The sequence below is a fragment of the Trichoderma harzianum genome, assembly GCF_003025095.1.
Source record: "Trichoderma harzianum CBS 226.95 unplaced genomic scaffold M431scaffold_7, whole genome shotgun sequence".
Taxonomy (NCBI): Eukaryota; Fungi; Ascomycota; class Sordariomycetes; order Hypocreales; family Hypocreaceae; genus Trichoderma; species Trichoderma harzianum.
In genome coordinates, this window is record NW_020209255.1 from 616,650 (window position 1) to 633,787 (window position 17,138).

The following is a 17,138-nucleotide window of genomic DNA, read 5'->3' on the forward strand; positions in this document are numbered from 1 at the left end:
TCGGGGAACTCTTTCGACTGTTGGAATCATTAGCACCAATAGAGGATCAACTTACACACCGTTCGTCCTCTCTTGGCTCAACCTCTTGCCATCCGCAGATGCTCGAGGGTGTATCTCTAACAGCTTCGCGCTTCCAGCGCTAAAGTTTCGAGCATGGCCAGGGTCCATCCGTACGCTTGTGGCCCGCTGCAGATCAACCTTCTCCTCAATGCTCGGGGTAATTGGAGAAATGGGAGAAATGGGAGCATCGAGGTCTTCCTCGTCTCCTGAATCGATGTTAAGCAGACCTTCGCGGCTGCGAATAGTATCACGATTATTCGTGTGTGAGACAAACTGCGGCTGAGCGCCAACGGCACCCCACCTGACCTCGCCTTCATCCCTCAGCTCTTCTCCATCACTGCTCGGGCGACCCTCGCCTGATAGACGAGAGTTGAATGTTAGAGCGGTTGGATCGGGGCTCAGGCGTGACATGTAATCGTCTTCGGTAATCTCGAGATCTTCGTGCGTGCTGTTCGAGGGAGAGTCTGGTCTGGCGTCTCGGTCTTGTTGTCGGGATCGAATCCTATCGCGCACGGATGACATCCGTTGGCTCCTCTGACTACCAACTCTCCCTGAGAGCCAGGACCCTTCTGAGTCGACAGATGCTAGAGACATGGAAAGATGGGGCTCAGCGGAGTGGCTGCCGTACATCTTGTCTCTTGACACACGTGATTGGGGGATGTCAATTGAACGATGGCCAGAAGTTGGAGTATCGTCTCGTAAAATTGGGTGATGGATAGTTATCGGTTCCGAACCGGCGGTAGATTTGTATGCAGAATCGCTGGGGTGAGAGGCGTCTGCTTCAGGTGATTGAAGACGGGATCCAGGTGGTGATATCGGAAGTTCTGGAAGATCCTCTCGGAAGCGGGATTTCATTCGCTTAGGCGGACCAACACCTGGCTTGGATGATAGATAGTTGCCGGAAAGTGATGACACAGGCGATTCGAGGCTTCTGGCCTGCGCTTGGGCATGTGCCGCCGCTACAGCCTGTGCAGCCATGGACATTTCTTCGCGCGAGGTGTTTGAGAAGGAAGACGGACCGCCAGAGTTGCGGCGACTTCTCCCCCACCTAAGCAAGGTAGAGAACGATATGCGGTTAGTCTTGCTGCTGGTCTCAGATCCTTTTCGTGTGGTGGCATCATCGTCCATTGCCAGAGACGTCTTTTCCTTGTCAGAATCAAATGTCGATCCCGAAGTAGACGTCTTGGGTAGCATGTTACCCTCCAGCTTGATAAGGGCAGGTAGCACTGCTGGGAGACGCTCGTCTGACTTGCGAGGAAGCGGCGGGAATCTTTCGGGAGCCGGCGCGGGCTCAGCCTCGCGAGGCGCAGTGTCTACCCTGTGGAATGTCCCCAGGGGTTCCGCCTGGTCCTTGGAAGGCTTCGTGGAATACTCCTCGATGTCAGACATTGGCTCTGGAGAAGCCCGCTGCTTGGATGATGTCACTACGGTTGATGGTGGATCGATGCCGAGGCCAACTTCTCGGCCCATGACGCCTCGCTCAAGATTCTCGGGTGAAGGGGTTCCCCTCTCCCTGGCGGTTTCTTCTTTCCTCTTTTGCTTCTCGGCCTTTCGCGCCAGTTTCTTCTCGGTCCTGTCTCGCTCACGCTGCCTGTTCCGTTCTCGTCTCCTAGCATCCCTTTCCATGAGCTCTCGTAATTCACCAGCATCAAAATTGTCGGCCAGATCATCAATGCGCTTGTGTGCCCTGAGCGTCTCTTCGTCAAGTGCGGCGAGTCTCTTCTTCTGAGAACCCGATCGCGCAGGCCCGGAGGCACGGGACGGGAGCAATCGAGCGCTTCCCTGATATCGCAAAGTTGGTCTGGGTGCGAGAGAATCCAGGGCGGATACTCGATATGATGAATAGTTGGAATCAATGGACAGGCGGGAATCGACCGAGATGGGGATAGGTAGCGAGGTGTCAGAAGTAGGGCTATCCCAAGGCGCCCTGACGGGTGGCCTGGCCGGCAGAGTCTTTGCCCGTTTATTATCATGTTTTGCGCTGCGAGTGGTGGCAAAGGTATCGGTAGTTGCTCGTGCCGGCGTAAAGGCACTCATGGCCTTGATCTCTGCTTCCCTGTTGGGGTCTTGTCTCTTTCGTTTGCTGCTCTTCCTCCTCGAAGGTTGGTTTCCGCTTCGTTTGTGGTGTAAGGTTGGTGCGCGGTTCTGCCAGATGGGATTGGGCGCATTCGCATTTCCTCCCGTCAAGTCTTGGGGTCGGTCGACATGGATTGCGTCTTGATGATCAGGCGAGAAGCTAAATCTCGGCGCATCCTGGCTGGGCCTCACGGGAGCCGACTTTGCCGCATTGCGAGCAGAAACGGTTTCTGCCGCAGAGCGCTTGTCGCCTCTGTTGCGAAAAGGCCACAGAGCCATTGTGGTGGTTGCTTCACCTCGAGGGTGGAAAGCCCCCTTGGTTTATTTGCGAGTCGTCTGAGTCTGGGTGTGCTGAATCGATATGACTAGATCAAGTGAGGCGTGAAGCAGCATGATGGTCGTTTAAGTCTTTTGAACCGGCAGACACGCATAAAGCACAAAGGGGTCCAGATGCGAAACACATGCCACGAGGCGCGTCGACAAAATCAGGCGGTTGCAATTTGTGAAGCGGACAGGCCGGGGTTTGTTTGTGCCATTCGACAATGCGATGTGGAATTGGAATGAGTCCCAGTTCCGCCCCAGCAAGGCATGTAAGAAAGAGGCCTCAAATGCAAATGCAAGTCCAGACGAACAAAGCAAGCAGCTTGGGGAGACAAAAAGAAACGAAGGAAGAAACGAGGGTGAGTAAGAATAAACGATTGGGTGATTCTAGAGTGCAAATGTCAGACTATTGTTTGGTCTTGCATTGCAGAAGAAGGAATCAAAAGGGCCCTCCGAAAAAAAGAAAAGATGTGAAGCGGTAGGGTTCAAGTGGGAAGAAAACAGGGAGGAGGCAGCGACGTAATTTAGCGGATAGAGGGTGCAGCGATGGGCACTTGCAGAGGGGCCCTGTGGGCGCTGATCCGGCCGCTAGAGGGGGTGCTGCAAGCCTGGTACAGGTACTCGTACAGGTACATACATGCCGCTATTCTTGTACTGTGCCGTAGCGCTACTTTGCGGTGCTACGCCGCTGCAGTTGCTGCCAAGGTACGGGGCACTTGGGTGGCACTTGGGTGGTTGAGTGGCACCAGGTGCCCTGTGCGCTGGTGCTGCCGGGGCCAGGCTTGCCAGGTTTAGCGCCAACGGGGCCTGCGTGGGAGAAAATTCGGAGACGAGCGGGTTAGTCCCAGTTGGGCAAGTCGGCAGAGGCTGCTAGTACGAGTGCATACATAAGAATAGATCAAATGATGGAAACTCCCGTTTGCTGGGCTAAGTGGATTTATGTGGTTTTGGGCGTCCATCTGTAGGTGCCTGGCATTGATTCCTACATTGATTTGATTCATGTCATTCTGTGGCTGTCATCCTTTGTTTTACAGTGCCTGGAATACCTACTCGTACGCACCTTTGGCAAACAAGTACATGTACACGCCGTCTGCAGCGCCAAGTCGGTAATGACTGGCGGAGAATTGGCCTCGACTGTATTGCTGCTGCGCCGGCGGTACAAGTACATGCAGCCCAGCAATCACAGCGAAGCGATACCAAGCCACGAGCTCACTAAGGCACTGCTTCATGCACTGCACGACATGTACCGTCGCCGTCGTACGCAAGTTCCAGTACCTGTAGCCGTCTTTGGCCCGTGTACACATGTATGAGCATGTCCCTCTGCGTCTGCGCTGTGCTGCACGTGCTGGGAAGCGGCGGCTAGCTCTGAATTATTACTCGAGTCGAGATGCATACGAGAGTGATGCTACGATATCATTTTCTATTTGTCTTTATTCGGCTGGTTTCTCCGTCCCATATTCTTCTAGTGAAGTAGTTTTTCAGTTCGTTTGCTCCGTTGCCCGCACCTTGTACGAAGTACCGGGGCTTGGGGTCCCAGGGAAGCGGGACTTGTGCTCGGCCTGCCCAAGCCCCTGGGCCACGACAAGCCCAAGTACTAGGTACATGTACCAAGTACACACAACTCCGGCCTCCGTGCCGGCACCAACAAGAAGTGTCCGGATGCTCATGTGCCAACAGCCAGAAGTAGCGCATCGTATCCCGAGTGGGACAGGGACAAGATAGAAAGAGAAAACTGCATATAGCAAAAAGAGAAAACACTGCGCGGCGGGGCGACAGGGGTCGATCAACTACAATCTGCAGAGCAGGAAAAAAGCATCAGACATGTCCCCTGCTGCTCGTTGAATAGGACCGGACCAGGCCCTGACTCCGTATCCCCCCCTCAATTCCCCTAGAGCCTCGAGCAACCAGGGCTTAGAGGGGTCGAGGGGCCAGTTTACAGTGCGGGCGGACCGCCAGTCTCTGCCCTACCCGCGCCATCTTGCTTGTCCGTGGCTAAACGACTTCTGACAGCGGCCGGGCTACTAGAATAGAGCTTACATGCAGTTGCCGGGCTGCCCATTGACAGCCTCAATGCTTTGGCTCAATGCTTGCGTACGCCGATGAGTTGTAAAACCAACAGCACCATCAGGCAGCGTCCATGTGCCAATAGAATAGAACAGATATTGATAGCTACGTTGGCGGTGCGTGTCGTGGCCTTGCTTGGCCTTTGCTGTGCTCTGCTGCGCCGTGCTGTCGTACCCGGGACGCGTCAACTCAAGTCCCGATACATCCCAGCAGCCAATGTTGCGGCCGATTCCTGTCTGCAGGAGCTGGTACAGGTACTTGCAGTGGCCAAAGTTGAGTGGCTAATAACAGGCCCGGTCATGCCCGGCCTTGGTTTGCGAATGGCTCTGGCAAAATCGAGTATTTTCTGCCACTAGCATGCATCAGAAATTGAAAAAAGGAATCAGATGGCCCATCTCGAACCATTCACAGCGAGTCGCTTATTAGCATCGTCTGCGGGAGGTGTGATGGCTCGAGTCTCGTGGACTTTTTCTGCCAGTCCAGCGTCGTTGCGGCTTGCCACCGCGCAGCCACAATTCGTGTCTGGTGCTCTCGATTCATTAAGTCTGGTTGAGATGTCACTTCATGCTACAGCACAGCACAGCACATGCTCCAGCACATGCTCCAGTGAGGTGGTTGTCGTTACTGGACTGTGTGCTGAATATCGTGATTGATGTGATCGGTGCTATGTCTGGTATGTACCTGTACTGCTACCTCTTGCGCGCAGGATACATGTACGAGTACGTCCTTTCGGGGGAAACGGCAGCTCCTTACTCCGAGTTCCGCGCAGGTCTCATGTCGTCTTCATGTTGCCTCATATTGCCTTGCCTCCATCTCCCGGCCCAGCCCCTTCAGCACCTCCAGCACACCCTTACGATCCCGTGCGCGGCAATGGTGGTGCACGGAACAGCCATGGCTGAGATTTGCTGCCGTCCGCTGCAATTTGCTCTGTGCCGTCCTCTCTTACGAGTATTCCAATAGTCCAGGTCCAGCAGCCAGAGCTACTGTAGCGAGCGAAACAGGTGACGAGTCTGCTGCGCTTCTCGTCCCGCCATTCGCTCCGCTTGTGAGACATGACATTGCTTCTCCCGATCCCTAGGTGAGACATGTTCTTCTCTAGTCAGGATCCACCATTCTTGGGTGGCTTGACTGACGTTTGGACGAACAGGTACCTACCGTCCGGGTGGAGTCGCCAGTAACGGAGAACGCTCAATAGCCCGATCTCGACGCCATCCCGATCACTAAGACGGGCTTGATTTGAGCAGACAGGGACTCGATGCATCGCCGCACAGACGGGCATGTAGGTACTCGTACATGTACGTGTATTGAGGCAAGCCGCACTCACTCGACATGGACGTCGACTAATCAATCACTCGGCTGACCCTCGCCGGCTGAACTGATTCCACGGACTGCCATGGGGGAACGGAAGATGGAAGACGAAAAGCACTCTAAACCACTGACCAGGGGGCGTCAAACCCGAATGCCACTTGCTGATGCAAAATGAGCTACCTGACAGTCCAGCGAGCACTATCTTCGTACAAGCAAAACCTCGACGCCGCAATGGAGCAGGCCCCAGACTTTTCTTAAGGCCGTCCCCATGCAGAGCCGGTGGTCCGCCGACAACACTTCTCTAGTTGGTCTTTTGTCTTTTGTCCAGTCCACGACAAAACGATCCATCTGCATCTCCGTCGTCGTCCAGGTGCCCATTGTGGCTCTTGTGTGCGCTACGGCATGACTACATGTGCGTGCATGGGAGACATGTTGCGAGATGCCCAGTCTGTCTCTTGCTCATGCGCGTGCCTTCGTATCACTGAGGAACCATGAATTGCCCCCGCAGTAGACTTCGTATTCGTCAGATGGCTGCTAATACCTGCGATACCGAGACAGCTACCCGAGGGCTACCTGAAGACGTGAAGAGCATTGCAGTCAATAGCAAGACAGGAGAGGCAAGCAAGCGCTGATTGTGCCAGATGAGCATGTCTTCGATCCCATTCTGACCACCATCCTGCCTCTGTACCTTGCATGTACTCGCCGTCTGGGCAAACGGAGTCGCCCAGCGATTGAATATACCCGCGACAGCACGCCCCACGCTAGGAGCCCGTTCATCAGCTACAGAGGCCAGGATGCTGTCCGTGGCGTCCGTGGCCGTACAGTGTGCCGTCCAACGATTTCACACAGGCGCCGGCATTATCAGTGTTAAGGACATGCTTCCTTTTTCGACAGGGATGCCGCTGTAGCTCCCTGCTGCGATTCGATCCCTTGGAGGTCTTTGCGTCATGGCCTGGCAACCCCCAGCAGATCAGCCACGCAGACTTGATAAAACCTCGCGAGCCTTGCAACCCAAACCCAAGCCAGCCCATCGACAGTCAATCTCTGAGCCTGGAGATTTGGTCTAGCCAGAGCTCGACGTCATCGTGGCCAAGTTTGGCCTTGGAAGAGAGCTCGCCAAAGCAGGCTGAGCGACGACTGCAAGTGCAGTCCATGTACGCTTAACTTACAAGCTCTTGCTAGTGGCATCTTTGTGTCGTCTGTTTGCTTTTCTCGAATGTTGATCCGTCTCGCTTGCAGGGTGCTCAAGTCGACATTTGGCTGAATGAACATCATCTACCTCCTTGGGTAGAGCACACATGTACTTCTACCCGACGGCCGTGTTGGCCCTTGGAGCCTCGCCCAAAATACAATTTGCAGGCGACAAGTCATCGCTGCATTGGTACTGTGACCTTCCATTGCATTGCTCCGTGCTGTGCCACGACACGTTGGACATGCCCTGCCCGTGTCCTGCTCTATGTCTGGTGGGTGACAAGACCTGCCGTGCTTTCTACGCGCCATCCTCTTCGCGCGCTTCCTTCGAGCTCCGGGGGGGTTTCAAAAGCCCAGAATCCTCTCAACAATGCCAGCAACATGGAATCAGTACGAATCCGCATCCGACTAGAGCAGCCTTCGCTGGCCAGTACAAAGCCCGCTGCGGATAAGCATCATGCAAGCAACCTAACCAAGATACTCTCCGCCAATCCTTAAAAGGCCGGGCCGAGCAGTCCCAGTACGAGATGCTATGCTACGGTAGTTCGGGCAGATGGCCAGTGCCACCGCGAGTGGTCGCAAAATGCAACGGCCCCCGTCAACTCAACGTCGTGCAACCAGTGAACAGCCAGGCGGGAGATTTGCCTAGCCCCAAGGATTTGCCAACTGGACTGGTGGTACATGCGTCTCTCGTTGCCCAAGTACCTCCTTCTACGCATCCCGATATGGCCGTGGCCCATTCCATTTGTCATTGACGCACCGCACGCAGGTACAGGGCACGTTGTACAAGCTGCGGTGATGAAATGTCCCTCGCCTCTTTTGGGTATCCTTGGCACTAATGGGGATGGCAATGAATAGCAAACAATGAGGCAGTCTCAGGCGAGTAGCATCCTATCTGCAAGCTCCCTACGTGCTTTACAAAAACATAAGAAAAAATCTGTCTTGAAACCCTCCGGGCGGATGATAGATGACCACGTGGACGGGATGGGACATTTCATTAGGGCCCGACTTAATCTCAACTGTGTGTGTGTGTCGACGGCGCCACATCAACCAGCAGTTGAGCTAAGACCCGTCTGCAGCATAGATGAGACGGGTGGAAGGCATTGGTGATTCATCATTCAAGCCAGACCTCCCCCTTTGGTCTCGTTTCTTTGTTTGGTGGCGAGCTTGATTCCGACAGACTCCTCTTGCAGAAGTGTGTTAACTTGCGTCAATGGTATGCCAAGTACTTGGATGGATGCTGTGCTTCGTAGACGTAATTAACTCTACAGCTTCTGGCGAGCAGACAACTGCGTTGTGAAACGGCCTGATTTCTTGAAGGGGTCTTGTCCTACCCCCCCCCCCCCCCTTCACGATGCAACTCTTTCCATTGGTCCAGAGCAAAGAATCCATGACCCGGCAATTCCAATGAAGGCTACAGCACTTTTCTCGCTTTTCCATGTTCGCATTGCCACAGAGCTGAATTGTCGAATGAAGAGCAGCTATTTCGAAATTAAAAAACGCCATGGTGAAATTGGATGTCCAAAGCATCGCCGCAGCAACGTCATCTGTGCGTGAATTGGCCACTGTTCAACTGGCTTGGGAACCAACAAGTGCTCTGGACAGTGAAATCTTTGGGCTTTTGCCAAGCCAATTGTCTACGGTGCTCGGCAAGTTGGTAGTGCGATATCTGGGCTCACTAATCTATGCAGGCTTTGGAACTTGGGGCTTCTTTTGTTCTAGCATCAGGGCGGATGTCTGGCGAGAGGTTCTGGGAGTGAGACCCAACAAACTGATCCCGGCAAGATAGATCCTTGGCCGCGGAAAAGCTGGAACGAAAAGAATTTTTCGAGGCTAGTTGCAAATTTTCAAGGCGATGGAATCTATCTATCTCTCTTTTTTTAGACTCACTAACGAACGGCAAGGGGGCGTAGCATTGATATCCTCGCAGGTCTGCTTACACGCCAAGACAGCTACCCGCGCGGTATTCCATTCTGGCTGCATCCGAGCCTCGCTCCCGTTGTTTTGCTGCGTTATATACGCATTCGAAACCACGTCCTTCTATCGCTGAGGAATCGGTAGTAGGGGATTTGTCTAATTGTTCTTCAATTCTTGACGTAAAAGTTATCCAACTTGTATGCTAAGTCTTGCAAGCGACTAAATAGCCATGGTTCGATTGAATGCGGGGAGCGATCCGCTGGAGTCACGCCGACTCCGCAATCGCAGCTCGACGACTCCATAACGTTATCAGAATGCGCTGATATGTGAACCTTCTTTATCGTGAGAGATGCGATATATCAGAGCTCACGATTGCTCATGAATGGAATTGCCACTTCAATATCATCTATACTGATCACTTTGTTCTTGATACAATGGTGAACGTGATTGTCGTTGCAGGGTGAGACTTGGAGCTCCAACCTACATGTATTATTCCTTGCGGGCATACATTGACAAAGACATCCTGATGCAGGGCCGGCGTGAGTGGTCTCACTTCAGCACTTCTCCTTTCGAGGAGCAAGGCCAATAAAGTTACCGTGGTTGCAAAGCACATGCCCGGTGATTATGATATTGAATATGCCTCACCTTGGGCTGGAGCAAACGTGCTTCCGTAAGTGTGCTCTTATATGATCCCCTGACTCTATTCTCGTATGACTTGGGGGATTAACTTAATTCTATATAGAATGGCTAGCGAGGAGAATAGCAGATGGGAGCGTCGTACTTGGCCAGAGCTGAAGCGCCTGACGGAAGAAGTCCCTGAAGCAGGAATTCACTTTCAGAGTAACTATCTCCATCATGCTGCGCATCTAAGACTTATTGCTAATAGTCGATGACTTACAGAGGCCCGTGTCTATAGAAGAGTCAAGGATGCAGAAGCTCCCGGATACCATCTATCCGACTATCTGTTCTCGACAGACCCTTGGTACAAATCAGTGCTCCCTGATTTCCGCGAACTGAGCAAAGAAGAAGTCATTCCAGGCCACGACTCGGGATGCGAATTCACGAGCGTGTGCATCAATACCGTCGTCTATCTCTCCTGGCTCGTCGGGCAGTGTCTCAAAAACGGCGTCGTCTTCAAAAGAGTCGTCTTAACGGACATTCGAGACGCAAAGTCCCTCAGTCACACCGGCCAGCCGGCAAACATCATCATTAATGCTACTGCCTTGGGATCTCTCAAGCTTGGAGGCGTGGAGGATACTACCATGACACCTGCTCGTGCGCAGATTGTTCTCGTGCGGAACGAGTATCATCCTATGATTGCCACGTCGGGAACTGACGATAGCGCTACGGAGATTACGTACATTATGCAGCGCGCTGCAGGCGGAGGCACGATTCTCGGCGGGACGTACGATATCGGTAACTGGGAATCTTCGCCCGATCCGAATATTGCGCTTCGCATCATGAAGAGGGCTGTAGAAGCTGCGCCGGGGCTTGCTGGGGGAAAGGGCATTGAAGGGCTGAGCGTCATTAGGCATGGTGTGGGATTGCGACCGTGGAGGAAGGACGGGGTGAGGATTGAGGAGGAGGTTTTGGATGGGGAGACTTTTATTGTGCATAATTATGGACATGCGGGATGGGGATATCAGGGTTCGTATGGATGTGCGGAGAGGGTTGTTGAGTTGGTGAATGAGATAAGGAAGAGGAAGGGGGAGGATTTGAGTGGTGAAGGAAAGGTGTTTTCATGGGCATAACTATCAACCTATTATTTTCTCTCATGCTATCCTTGGTTTATTTTATCATTCTATAAAGCTATATATAACTCTATAAAGCTATCAAGGCTTGATTTACTCTCTTTACACGACCAGTCATTCCATCTCGTCAAAAGCGAACAAGGGGACAGTGAGTCGAGGCATATAAGCGGGTCTATGCACTTTTCGGGGCGCCTCTCACCCATATACCAGCGAAAAGGCTCCACGTAGCATATAACGAGCTTCAAAACAAGGCCGTTCGTTTCACGTGGATTTTTCAACAAAAAACGACAATGCCCCTTTAATCAACAAGCTCGGGACAGGATTTTCCACTCATTTCTCTCATTCTCATTTATTCGGTGAAAACGAAGGATTAAACAGAGAGGGAAGAGGGAGAGGAAGAGAGCTTCTCTCATCACCGATCTCATGGCCTCTCTCATCAAGTTCGCCTCTGATGTCGCCAACGGCCGCCATGCGCTGTCGAAATTCATTCCCATGGGCCTTTGGCTCGCAGACGCCGTGCTGTGCGGTCTGATTATCTGGAAAGTGCCCTGTTAGTCGACACTGTACGATTCCGTTCTTTCAGCAAAATAAAGAAAATAGTTTGCTCAAGAAAAGGGGGGACAAGGGGAAAGATTTCATGCAGGAAAATCCAGACTAACGAGTGGAATCTATCACTTTCGATTCATTTTTTAGATACGGAAATCGACTGGGTCGCCTACATGGAACAGATCACGCAGTTTGTTCACGGGGAGAGAGATTATCCCAAGATGGAGGGCGGCACGGGGCCGTTGGTGTATCCCGCGGCTCATGTGTATATTTACACCGGGTTGTATTATCTGACCAACAAGGGTACCGATATCTTGTTGGCGCAGCAGCTCTTTGCCGGTTTGTACATGGCTACGCTGGGGGTGGTGATGCTATGCTATTGGAAGGCCAAGGTGAGCTTCTTCATTGACGAGTGTATAATCTTGTTTGGAGTAAAGGTGGTAACTAAAAGTGATGTCGCTCATGATAGGTTCCGCCGTACATCTTTCCGCTCTTGATTCTTTCAAAGCGGCTTCACAGCGTCTTTGTCCTGAGGTGCTTCAACGACTGTTTTGCGGCATTCTTCCTGTGGCTGTCAATCTTCTTCTTCCAGCGGCGAGTCTGGACCGTTGGTGCTCTGGCGTATACCGTCGGTCTTGGCGTCAAGATGTCACTGCTACTTGTTCTCCCCGCTGTTGTCATTGTGCTCTTCCTCGGTCGTGGGTTTAAAGGGGCTTTGCGGTTACTGTGGCTCATGGTACAGGTTCAGCTGCTCCTCGCCGTTCCATTCATCACGACAAACTGGAGGGGTTATCTTGGTCGAGCATTCGAGCTCTCGAGGCAGTTCAAGTTTGAATGGACAGTCAATTGGCGCATGCTCGGCGAGGAGTTGTTCCTCAGCCGGAGCTTCTCTATCACGCTACTGGCATTCCATGTCCTCTTCCTCCTCATCTTCATCCTCGGCCGGTGGCTGAAGATTAAAGAACGAACCGTCTTGAGAATGATCCCCTACGTTCTCCGGTTCCAATCGCCTTTCACAGAGCAGGAAGAGCTCAGCATCTCCCACAGAGTTGTCACGCCCAGGTACATCATGTCCGCCATGTTGTCGGCCAATGTGGTTGGGCTCCTGTTTGCCAGGTCTCTGCATTACCAATTCTATGCGTACCTGGCATGGGCAACGCCTTTCCTCCTGTGGACGGCCTCTCCGAACCCGCTTGTCGTGGTCCCGCTGTGGGCGGCACAAGAATGGGCTTGGAACGTGTTCCCCAGCACTCCTGTTAGCTCCAACGTCGTGGTGAGCGTCCTGGCTGTGACGGTTGCCATGGCCTTTGTAGGGTCGAACCCGCAGCATGCTGCGCCGAAACCAAAACAGCTATAGTGGTGGTATGAGAATACGACTGGGTTGTTGCGAGCAAAAGGATCGTTTCATTATTCCTCCTCTTCTTCCTCGTCGTCACTGGGCGGCATCTTTCCTACGTTGGAGTCGCTCTCCTCGTCGCTGAGATCTTGAGCCGTCTTTACGAATTCCCTTGGCCTGCAGCATATCGTTTAATACATGTATAGAAATAGAGATTGGGAAAGATGCAAATCATACCAATAAGGCTGCTTCCGCCAGAGTTTCTCGTCCCGGACGACATTGATGATTTCTCCAATCGCCCTGCTATCCTGAGTCCCCACTGGATATCCCTCAGCCAGGACGTATCCGCCACGCTTGATCCAGATGGTGTTGCGAAAGCGCTGGGCGAGCTCGAGGACGACGGCCTTTTTGTTTGGCATCTCGCACGTGTACAGGTTGTTGCCCTCGGGCTTGACGACGCGCACAATCACCTGCGTAGGCTCCAGGGCATCGGGCGGTGACAGCGCCTCTTGCGCAGCAGCGAGGACATTTCGCTTCGGACGGCCCATGATTTTCGATTATTGGTGATCAAGCTGATGCTTATTGCTATCAATGGATTGCTACTATCAAAAAAATTATCTGGTGGATGGGAATAAACCGGGGCTTGAATGGAGGGGCACTATCGATAGAACGACAAGCTCCTCGATAAGGAAAAAACCTTCCACCTCCCGGCTCTTGGATACTATCCGCCGCGGTATTTCCGTCTTGGGCGAGACCGCTTTCAGGGTCCATAACATAGCTGGGATGGATTAACTGGGGGCCATAAGAATCCATTACAAAACAATTCGCTTCAGAGGCGCAATGCTAGACGCCCCAATGGGAGAAATGCCGGGGAATTTTTACTTAATCTACTTTTGCAGCCAAGCAATAGACTATCGTACAATGGATTTATAATGTCCTTTTTAGGCATTTTGGCGTTCACCCAGCTGCGTTGACTCACCGGGCTAAACGGTGCCGCAGGATGGCTTGCAACAAGGCACTGCCAATCTCGTCGAGATCACGTACACCATCAGTACACCATCACCCCCTCAAGCCACCCGTTCTCGGGACAGCGGTCGAACATCGGGCTATACAAGCCACTAGCAAGGGCTCCGTGTGAAGAGAACATCAGGCACACCTTTCCCATTGCAAATTAAGCGGGCTGTTTCGCTTGCCCGGCTCACGGAGGGCCGCAGCCGATATCGTTGGGAGACCCGCAGCAGAAGCTTCTTTATTACGGAGTACTTTTCACCACAATCCCGTAAAGGGCCCCCAAACTCCGGCACGATGGCTTTTTTCCCCCAGCATGGATTCCCGTAATTGGGCATTCCACTAGCAGAGCTTATCGGTCCACGAGACCTGTTGGAAAATTGGGCCATTGCAACACTGTTTACCTAGGTACAGTATGTTTTGAGTTGTCTGCTGTAGCTGGACGGCGTATAAAAGATGGGCGAGGAAGCTCTGCTCAGCTTTGCTGGAGCTCACCTTGGGGCTCCTTAATCAAATTGCTCTCACCTTTGCAAAAGTGAATTTGTTCATCAAATATTTTAAGCATAACAACTAACCTCAATTGCTGTTCCCATTGTTTTGTCAAAGCACATTTCTCCACCATGGACGCAATCCTCTTGCGAAACCTCGTGGAGATCCAATCCGGCCCCTCCACCCCCGACGAGGCGACCAGGCCACTCACAGCCCCGGAAAAGACCTACCAGAGGACCTATTCCAGCGGCCCATTCCAGGAAGATATCGTCAATGTGCGAAGAGCGTCTCGTAGTGATGGATTCGCCTCTGGTGTAGTCACCCCCAGGACAGAAGACGCCGATCTTGAGAGAAGTCGTCCGGCGAGTCCGGTGCTCGAAGTTGACGCTGTTGAAGTGATTCCCAGTGTATGGGAGCCGTATATGAATCGCTTCAGACTGCTCTCTGTGTGTCTGATCAACTTTGGCAATGCATTGAGTGACAGTGCCGCCGGTGCTCTGATTCCTTACATGGAAAGGTGAGGTCCAATCGTCTTTGTAAACCTGTGAAAAGGAAGACCAAGGGCTAACAAGACGTCAATCAAAGACACTATGAAATCGGATACGCCATCGTATCTCTCATCTTCGTCGGCCAAGCCCTAGGCTTCATCTTCGCCGCCGTCTTCCTGGACACACTTCGTGCGAGGCTGGGCCGTGCAAGACTCCTCGGCATCGGCCAGATGCTCATGGCATGCGCCTACATCCCTCTCGTCGTTGCCGCGCCCTTTGGCGTCGTCGTGGCGGCCTTTTTCTTCGTCGGCCTGGGCATCGCTATTAACATCGCCATGGCCAACATTTTCTGCGGCAGTCTGCAGAACAGCACCATCATGCTGGGGCTGCTGCATGGGAGTTATGGCATTGGAGGCACTTCAGGCCCCTTGATTGCCACGGCCATGGTTACCGTGGCACACACGGCGTGGAATCATTACTATATCCTGACCATGGGAATCGGCTTCATCACCATGACACTCTCAGCGTGGGCTTTCTGGCGGTTCGAAAAGGAGCAAAGCCCCGCGGTCCGCGAGAGAGAGGCCACGCCAGACAACTCGGCCTTCCTAGGCATGTTTGCCGCCGTGAAGCTGCGCATCGTGCTACTCGGATCAACCTTCATCTTCGCCTACCAGGGTGCCGAGGTGTCCATCTCCGGCTGGGTCATCTCCTTCCTCATCAACTCCCGCGGCGGCGACCCATCCTCCGTCGGCTACGTCTCGGCCGGTTTCTGGGCCGGCATCACCATCGGCCGCTTCTTCCTCTCCGGCCCGGCCGCGCGCTTCGGCGAAAAGGTCTTTGTCTACGGCCTCGTCGCGGGCGCCCTAGCATTCCAGTTCCTGGTCTGGTTCGTGCCCAACGTCGTGGGCGACGCCGTGGCCGTCAGCTTCGTCGGCCTGCTGCTGGGTCCAATCTACCCGTGCGCGGCGGCCGTCTTCATGCGCGGCATGTCTCACCGGGATATTTTGAGCGGGATGGGGGCCATCAGCGCGTTTGGGAGCTTGGGAGGTGCGGTGGCGCCGTTTGTGACGGGGTTGTTGGCGCAGGCGGTTGGGACGTGGGTGTTGCATCCGATTGTGATTTTCTTGTTTGTCGTGATGCTGCTGTGCTGGTATGGCATTCCGGCTGAGACGAAGGAGAAGAAGTGATTGGGGATGCAAAAAGGATCTATCTGTGATGAAGTGGGGGGAAAGGAGGAAACGGCGTATATGGAGTTTGTTTATTTGAAAGGGCAGGGGATAATGCGAAGCGATGAAGCAATACCAATATCAAAACCAGTATACTATTAACGAGTCTATGCGGCTTGTTCGTCTATCCTTTCTATAGAGAATCTAAGCTACCGTTCTTTTTTGAAGTCTCCCAAGAAATCTATACCTTCATATACCTTCTCTATATGGTATCCAATCAACCCAACTAAACATTTATCAACATCCATTGTGTAAAGTGGTCATCCAAATAAATTGTTCGAAAATAAAAAGTCGTTCAAATCGTAAAGTTAAATGCGACCCTTGGCCGCGTCTTGGACGGTAATGTTGCCGGCAGCAATGTCCTTGACTGTCTGGGTGATGCTTGTCCAGTCGTTGAATGTGACAAAGGGGACGTTTTCGTTCTCGCACCAAGTCACCAAGTCTGTTCACAAATGTTAACATCAGTATTACCGGCAGTAAGAATTGGAAAGATGAAACGCACCCTTTCCGGCCTTTGCAAAGAGCAGATCAGTCTCCTTGGCGGCAGACAGATCGGAGACACCGTCGCCGGCGTAGAACATGGTTGGTCTGTTGGGAAGGCTCGAGTACTTGCGGATCTCAATGGACTTGTCGTGGCCGTGGATACTGCGTCATCTTGTCAATACCAGTACGAAGAATGATCTAATATTAGATCGCATCGGAGTTATGAGTCCTCACCTGTCATCGCGGAAGATAATCTCCCAGCCACCAACGTCGTTGAGGCTCTTTCCCTCCCTCGCCCGCACAAAGTTGCTCACAATCTGGATATCCCACCCAGGCCCCAGCAGCTTGTCCAGAAGCGCCCGAATAACAGGCTCCATGCCTCCGCTGAGAATGACAATCGGGACGTTGTTGTCCTGGGCCCAGTTGTAAAAGTCCTTGAAGCCGGGATCGAGCTTAATGTTGGCCAGAAGGATGTCGACGCACTCAGGGAAGGGCGTCGTGACGCTGTCCAGCATCTCGCGGAATGAATCGCGAAAGTTGACTCGGCCGTGGAGCGTGTCGGCGTTGCCCTGCTTGCGCTTCTCGGCGCCGTAGCCCAAGTTGTCCGTCATGTAGTCGTTTGAATCGGCGGTTGTGACGGTGCCGTCGAAGTCGGTGAAGAAGATGAACTTTGGGTTGGTGGCCATGGCCGGAATGTCGTTTGCGACGGAGCCCATTTTGGAGGATCTGGGGGGGTTGAATTAGGGATATTGAAAGGTGAAGATGAAGAGGCGAGGAGAGAAGGGGAAATCTGGAGGGGCAGATAGATGGAGGGGCAGTTTTTTTGGCGGCGATAAGATTGGCAGCCCGGGGGAAGTATGAGGAGAAGAGGGGG

General features: G+C 53.0%; 8 protein-coding genes across 8 annotated transcripts; 4 read left to right on the top strand and 4 right to left on the bottom strand.

Annotated features, from left to right (window-relative positions):
- Positions 1–51: 51 nt before the first annotated feature.
- On the bottom strand, positions 52–2,415 carry M431DRAFT_482605 (hypothetical protein; the record flags this gene model as incomplete). Its single annotated transcript, XM_024916051.1, has 1 exon — positions 52–2,415. One exon carries the CDS (start codon positions 2,413–2,415, stop codon positions 52–54), a length of 2,364 nt encoding a protein of 787 aa, XP_024773419.1.
- A 4,579-nt stretch (positions 2,416–6,994) lies between these two features.
- Positions 6,995–7,678, top strand: M431DRAFT_443706 (hypothetical protein). The gene has a single exon (XM_024915219.1). The coding sequence runs from the start codon at positions 7,128–7,130 to the stop codon at positions 7,470–7,472; it is 345 nt and encodes a 114-aa protein (XP_024773420.1). The 5' UTR covers positions 6,995–7,127; the 3' UTR covers positions 7,473–7,678.
- Positions 7,679–8,175: 497 nt separating this feature from the next.
- Positions 8,176–8,713, bottom strand: M431DRAFT_443708 (hypothetical protein). Its single transcript, XM_024915220.1, has one exon. The coding sequence runs from the start codon at positions 8,548–8,550 to the stop codon at positions 8,221–8,223; it is 330 nt and encodes a 109-aa protein (XP_024773421.1). The 5' UTR covers positions 8,551–8,713; the 3' UTR covers positions 8,176–8,220.
- Positions 8,714–9,371: 658 nt separating this feature from the next.
- On the top strand, positions 9,372–10,688 carry M431DRAFT_86676 (hypothetical protein; the record flags this gene model as incomplete). Its single annotated transcript, XM_024923707.1, has 4 exons — positions 9,372–9,397; positions 9,470–9,607; positions 9,680–9,777; positions 9,838–10,688. The coding sequence occupies 4 exons, from the start codon at positions 9,372–9,374 to the stop codon at positions 10,686–10,688; spliced, it is 1,113 nt and encodes a 370-aa protein (XP_024773422.1).
- Positions 10,689–11,111: 423 nt separating this feature from the next.
- On the top strand, positions 11,112–12,591 carry M431DRAFT_87073 (glycosyltransferase family 58 protein; the record flags this gene model as incomplete). Its single annotated transcript, XM_024923759.1, has 3 exons — positions 11,112–11,238; positions 11,382–11,626; positions 11,704–12,591. The coding sequence occupies 3 exons, from the start codon at positions 11,112–11,114 to the stop codon at positions 12,589–12,591; spliced, it is 1,260 nt and encodes a 419-aa protein (XP_024773423.1).
- A 50-nt stretch (positions 12,592–12,641) lies between these two features.
- On the bottom strand, positions 12,642–13,118 carry M431DRAFT_87189 (hypothetical protein; the record flags this gene model as incomplete). The annotated part of the gene is made up of 2 exons (XM_024923770.1): positions 12,642–12,747; positions 12,808–13,118. 2 exons carry the CDS (start codon positions 13,116–13,118, stop codon positions 12,642–12,644), a joined length of 417 nt encoding a protein of 138 aa, XP_024773424.1.
- A 1,080-nt stretch (positions 13,119–14,198) lies between these two features.
- Positions 14,199–15,742, top strand: M431DRAFT_86996 (hypothetical protein; the record flags this gene model as incomplete). The annotated part of the gene is made up of 2 exons (XM_024923749.1): positions 14,199–14,584; positions 14,653–15,742. The coding sequence occupies 2 exons, from the start codon at positions 14,199–14,201 to the stop codon at positions 15,740–15,742; spliced, it is 1,476 nt and encodes a 491-aa protein (XP_024773425.1).
- A 347-nt stretch (positions 15,743–16,089) lies between these two features.
- Positions 16,090–16,980, bottom strand: M431DRAFT_482609 (hypothetical protein; the record flags this gene model as incomplete). Its single annotated transcript, XM_024916052.1, has 3 exons — positions 16,090–16,223; positions 16,284–16,426; positions 16,499–16,980. The coding sequence occupies 3 exons, from the start codon at positions 16,978–16,980 to the stop codon at positions 16,090–16,092; spliced, it is 759 nt and encodes a 252-aa protein (XP_024773426.1).
- Positions 16,981–17,138: the final 158 nt, after the last annotated feature.

What these genes read in the sequence shown, in the direction of transcription:
- M431DRAFT_443706 (XM_024915219.1), top strand. Translation starts at nt 7,128, where the DNA reads ATGTACTTCTACCCGACGGCCGTGTTGGCCCTTGGAGCCTCGCCCAAA.
- M431DRAFT_443708 (XM_024915220.1), bottom strand. Translation starts at nt 8,550, where the DNA reads ATGCTTTGGACATCCAATTTCACCATGGCGTTTTTTAATTTCGAAATA.